Source organism: Salvia miltiorrhiza, chromosome 7 (genome assembly GCF_028751815.1).
Source record: "Salvia miltiorrhiza cultivar Shanhuang (shh) chromosome 7, IMPLAD_Smil_shh, whole genome shotgun sequence".
NCBI classification, from domain to species: Eukaryota; Viridiplantae; Streptophyta; class Magnoliopsida; order Lamiales; family Lamiaceae; genus Salvia; species Salvia miltiorrhiza.
The window spans coordinates 55,071,111-55,076,821 of record NC_080393.1 but is presented as its reverse complement, the minus strand read 5'-3'; the positions used below and the strand labels follow the sequence as shown (position 1 = coordinate 55,076,821).

At 35.0% G+C, this 5,711-nt stretch overlaps 1 protein-coding gene across 5 annotated transcripts; it reads right to left on the bottom strand.

Annotated features, from left to right (window-relative positions):
- Positions 1 to 2,137: 2,137 nt before the first annotated feature.
- Positions 2,138 to 5,418, bottom strand: LOC130994935 (uncharacterized). 5 transcript variants are annotated; one of them, XM_057920114.1, is made up of 7 exons: positions 5,064 to 5,418; positions 3,968 to 4,411; positions 3,082 to 3,229; positions 2,859 to 2,995; positions 2,704 to 2,766; positions 2,558 to 2,626; positions 2,138 to 2,439 (listed from the first exon to the last, which is right to left on the bottom strand). In XM_057920114.1, exons 2-7 carry the CDS (start codon positions 4,157 to 4,159, stop codon positions 2,362 to 2,364), a joined length of 687 nt encoding a protein of 228 aa, XP_057776097.1. In that variant the 5' UTR covers positions 4,160 to 4,411; positions 5,064 to 5,418; the 3' UTR covers positions 2,138 to 2,361. The 5 variants fall into 5 exon arrangements, with proteins under 5 accessions (XP_057776097.1, XP_057776096.1, XP_057776100.1 ...); XM_057920113.1 differs by having other exon boundaries at positions 2,138 to 2,442; positions 5,064 to 5,284; XM_057920117.1 differs by having other exon boundaries at positions 3,106 to 3,229; positions 5,064 to 5,281.
- Positions 5,419 to 5,711: the final 293 nt, after the last annotated feature.

Below are 5,711 nucleotides of genomic sequence, written 5' to 3'. Positions count from 1 at the left end.
AAATGTATAAATAAATAAAAATGAATGAGAATTGAGGAAAATGAAATGATTATACGATGTCACGTAGGATAAGATTTATTTTGCTATAATGTAAAAATTGATTAGAAATATATAAATAAATAAGAATGAATGAGAATTGAGGAAAATTAGAATGGAGTGATTATACGATGCCACGTAGGATAAGATTTATTTTGCTATAATATATGGATTATACGAGCTGTGAATTAATCGTAAATTTAAAACTAATTATGAATATAAGAACATTAACAATACAAACATCACATACCCTCAAAACTCGCCACTGCTTATGAAAAAAATAATCGTCTTCTTCGCAAATCGTGGGGGAGAGAAATGTTGACTCAACATTTCGTAATCTACCTTGACCGAGTTGTTAGCAACACGACTGATCTGATTGATAGGATGATCTCCACCGGTGATGTTTCCTCTCGGGTGACGACGACGAAGGATGTTTCCTTGTTGGTGACAAAGAGTATTGTGCCATCGGAGGAAGGAGAAAGAAAAAGTGAAAATTTTGATAAAAGAAAAAGTAATTACATAATTTTTTTATTGAAAATAACTATTTTTTTTCTTTATTATATAAAAAGGAATACTTTCATATATTTACGCAACTCATATTTAACTCATTTTATATAAAAAGCTGTGTATGTAATAAGTTAAAGAATGATGATTAGAATTTTAAGCACCAGTCATCTTTCAATGAGAACTTTCTGTAAAGTGCATACTAGCTAAAAAATGACGTGTTTGTTTGTTTCTTCATATACTAGTATTTGATATAGCACTGTCTACCACTCTGGATCCTTTTGCTTTTGCTTTTGCTGTTTGCTGTTTGCTGATAAAAATCGTTATTGCAAGTCATGTAAAATCGCCGTCACTAATTCTTTTCTATGATTATTAAACACTCTTTATGATATAATTACAACCAAATAATTATACACCACCGCCACTGCACAGCAGATAGAGGGGAAAAAGTTTGTTAGAAAATAAAAATTACTAATCTGGATTTAAGCTTAATTGATCACCGAGAGAAACATTCCTAAAAAAAAAACACTGAGAGAGATAATAAGGGAGAGAGAGAAAGAGAGAATATCTACAAAATTCATTTTTAATGATTTTTCCATGGTCATGGAATGTGCATCATCTTAACTAAGGATTTTAAATAAACAAACTAGATCTTATAATTTGTTAATAAAAATAACAAAAACCTTCCGAATAAAAGACTTTTATTTGTACAAAAGGGACATTGGACTATAAATACACAATTTTTTTGTTTGTTATTGAATTGCATATTAGCCTTAACTTTGATTTGTTATTTTATCACAAAACTAAAATCTAGTACAACTTTTGGTAAATTTCGAAAAACAGTGGTGCATAAATTTTCAATTTTTTTTCTTCATTTTATCTTGAATTTATATATAGTACGCAATTTATTTCTTCAAACTTTTTCAAAATCACAAGTTTTAACCTACTTTTTAAAATTGATCGACTTTGAAATAAACTCAAATTTGAAAATTGTAATTTCATGATAAAATCACAATTAACTTAAAAATTTATATATTATCATACAAAATTAAAGCTCACTTACAATTCAAGAATTGACTAAAATTTTATGTGTTTAGATTCCAATATTCGCATCCAAATAGCTCTATTTTCTTTGATTTACAAAGAATGGGGCCAATCAAGATTTTCAAATCCGGCCAAAGTAAAGTAATCAACATAAACGTCGTACCACAAAATCGTTATTGGGTCCCATTTGGGATTTTGCCATAAACTTTACGTCCAAAAAGAAAAGGACCCTCTAAATTACGAATGAAACTACGAACTCCATAATTTTATTGAAACAAATACGCCAAAACAGCATATCTATTTCTAGTTGGTTGGCATTTATCAACCGGGTCCCACTCCCACCAAAAAATCAAGCACCAAATGACAGCCTGTCTCACACGAATAACTCACAATCTACTATATACTATCTTATGCCTGTCATACAATAATGAGACAACAAGGAAAATTAATCTCTTGACTTGAGGCATATAGCATTTTATAATTTAAAGTAACCAAGGCCAAAGTCTAGCATTTGTAGACCAATATGTGGGTGTAGCATATCTATGAAAACCAATTTGAGAAAATTGTGGAGGATAATATTAATTGGCCCACTAGTGAAGATACAAGGTTAGGGTTGTGAGACTAGGAATATGTTAAAACTCACATACAAACCTGATCTCTGAGATTAGCAGTTAATTAAAGGTGAAAACTAGAGTAGTCGCTACATACATACATATATAGATAGATATATTACAGGTAAATGAGGCATATATATATATATATATATATATATCTCACTCAATTTATGCCAACAACCGGTTGTAGTCTCTTGGCCGCGCGGATGAAATCCACAATCACTTGTACCTCATCCACATGCTGCTGTGTTGTATTCACAAAGGCAACATGTTACATTTCTTAATTTTTTTTCAAGAATCTCAAACTCTCTGAATAAGATGATACTCTTGTTTGTTTGTGTGTGTGAATGGATACATACCTGTGAAGAAAAATGCTGCTGGATAGCATTGACCAGCTGCTCCTTAGTAGGGTTAGGACTAACATGTGCCTGCAGATTACGACCGGAGAAAACCTAAGCAAGATCACAAATATGCATCAATTTGATAGATGAATTAAGATACTCACGAGATGGAAGCTCCGCCAGTATCTCCACAGCGATCCAGTTCCGAGCTTCGACAAATTAACTCTCTAAGAAAACCGAAAAGCAAGTACATTATCAGACATATAAAATATGACTCATTATAGAACAGTATAGTATCCGAGTGGCAATTTTTCTTTACCAGTTGGGTTGTATGACATTTGAACTGAACTTCTCTGCAACTACTCCGATTGACTGATTTCATGGATGGAGATGGCGACCACGGTCTACTATACCGAGCTCGTGGTTTGTTTATCTTGCTGAATTGAAAGCCAGAAGCTGGGAGAGAATTACAGAGTTTTTAAGAAAGGCTATCAGGAAAAACAGAACAGTTAACTGTAAACCAGATGTAAATTCTAGCTTACTGAAGGGATGATGGTCTTTCCCACCTATGTCAGAACCACTGCTAGAATCATCAAAATCATAATCATCGTCTTCTTCATTTCCAGTTGGAGGTTCCAACACACTCAAAGCATTCCTTTGGAGCTTGACCTCAACCCCATTCTTCAAAACCTGGTTCAATTTTTCACAAAAACGAAGTAAGCCAAACACTGAAGTCGGGGAAATGAAGAACTCAATGGGAATTAGAAGAAGAAACGTATGCAGCAAAAACTGTTTGATGTATTCTGTTGTAACTAAGTATGAAAAACTGCTTCAATCGGGGAAAAAAAACAAAAAACAATGGAAAAACTGTTTTAAGTATTCTGTTCCTAGAATTCACATAATTACAGATGATATTAGGTATTTACACAGACACGACAAAGGAAGATAATAGTGAAAATCATCTATTCAAATAAATATAGAATTAAGTTTAACTTGAGGACATTCATCAAATATATTTCAACTATACAAGGAAAATGTCTGTAACTATCTACTATCTATGACATTTCAACTAAGTTGAAAATGAAATATAGAATCATATTAAATTTATGAGCCAATGGGAATCTAAATGAAGCATCTACCTAAAATACAATTGATGCAATGACCCCCCAAAATCACAACAATGCGCACAGAAACAAAATTGACCACTAATTAGTGCAGTTCTCATTCTATATTATGACCTGCCATATTAGATTTTAAAGGAGTGTTGATATAAGAAAACCCCAAAACTGCTCAACAAAAAGAAATAAGTAGAAAAGAAATGAGAAAAAGACTCTGATCCAACCTACCAATTTCAAATTATGTTAAAGGAAGACAATATACTACATTAAGAATTAAGATCGTATAATTTGCAAAATGGTGAAAGTATACCAGCCAATGCCATCCACCAAGGCCAACTGCCTTCTTGACAACGCCTTGCAGCCCCACCAGAACACTCTTTGTTCTATTATTCCCAGTCACAATAACCTTCGTATGCCTCGGAAGAACAGAGAGCTCCTCGTCCCCACTCTCCTCGCGGAATGGTGATAAAACCCGTGAAGGACAAGACTCCGTTTCCAGCATCTCCCTCTAACCAAATAATCAGCAGCAACGAAGCAACACCACCAATGATACCTTAAAGGTCACTAAAGTCCACGCCTCTACGTACATGTGAGCCACCTTCACCACTATACACACTCAAATCATACAGCCCAAAGTATGTCCAAACATAGACAGTGTGCTACTGGCAAAACTTTCCCAACGGATATTTTCAAAGTTGGATTCCAATCTTCATGGTAATATCTATCCCTTTCAGTAGCTATGGAAAAACCTTAACTGCATTGTAAAAAAGTCCCAACTCAGAATCAGATGCTCAAGAGAAAATATTGCCAGGCAGTGACATAAAGGTTGTAGAAAATCAGAGAATTCTTAAAAAAATTGAAGTTGCATATTCCACGAGTAAGACAAAGACCCATGGCAGATTACTTTAAGTTGAGCGCATATTGACGGTAGTTACAAATGTAATGCCACGGGCTAAATTTGATTAAAATAAATGAACCAATTAAACAGAGCATCAAATTAGCGGCCTCAGCATTATTAAATTCAAAAAAGTCTCTCTCTCTCTCTCTCTCTCTCTCTCTCTCTCTCTCTCTCTCTCTCTCACACACACACACACACACACACAAATGCTTACATACATACATACATGCAATTAGACTGGAGCTTGTTCGGATAAATGTCATAATAATTTCTCAAAGCATATCCGCATTATATCTAAAGTAACTTACTCAAAAGTAAAAACAAAATTCACTGAAATAGGGTCTATAAAGTCATTAACAGAAATTTGAACTTGCGCGGAAGCAACAGCAGAAAAGCTAAATTTCAGAGCAGCAATCCACGAAGCAATATCAACAATTAAAAATTAGCAGGATCTCAGCAACAATGGCGTGCGGCGCCAGCACCCACACTGGAGTGAGAACCAGCATACCTCTCCAGAGAAATGCTGTACGGACAGCGACGGGAGGAGCAGGATCCTAGAGAGAGAAAGTGATCGACAGGAGGTGATCCAATTGAATATGAAAAATGGCAGGGATCTGAGAGATATGTGCCACGGAATGGAAGTTTCAGAGGGGGGAGTTTTATTGGATTGTAGAGAGAGAGTGGGAGAGTGAAGTGAGAGAGAGAGAGAGAGAGAGGGAGAAGCATGAATTAAATGCAGACTAACTGCCATTTAGGAACGGATAATTGGGGAGTGACCTGCTACTGCCAAATTGCAGTGGGCCCGCAGCCTCATTGCCGGTGTTGTGCCTCAGCTTTTGTGACCGGTTGACTGGGTCATGCATGGCTCCGCCTAGATTTTTATTAGCCGTATTTGAACTTCGGTTTGGAGTCCGCCCTTTCTACAGCCAGCTGGACCGCATTTCCTTTTTTTTTTTGCCCCTCTTTTGAATATTTTGGAATAAATAAATTGTTTCAAGAAATAAAGGGCGCGCTTCGTTTTCACCCATGATTTATAATAACTAATTATACTACACATTATTATATTAATGTTAATATTGTTGTAAACAAACTTACATGATTGGTACGCGTTAAATGGATGTCGAGAATGTATCGAAGATTAATTACATCTTTTTCT

What these genes read in the sequence shown, in the direction of transcription:
- LOC130994935 (XM_057920112.1), bottom strand. Translation starts at nt 4,159, where the DNA reads ATGCTGGAAACGGAGTCTTGTCCTTCACGGGTTTTATCACCATTCCGC. An exon ending in TTGGTGGATGGCATTGGCTG is followed by an intron (nt 3,230 to 3,967) that starts GTATACTTTCAC and finishes AAATTGAACCAG; the next exon opens with GTTTTGAAGAATGGGGTTGA. An exon ending in ACTGGCGGAGCTTCCATCTC is followed by an intron (nt 2,627 to 2,703) that starts GTGAGTATCTTA and finishes CGTAATCTGCAG; the next exon opens with GCACATGTTAGTCCTAACCC.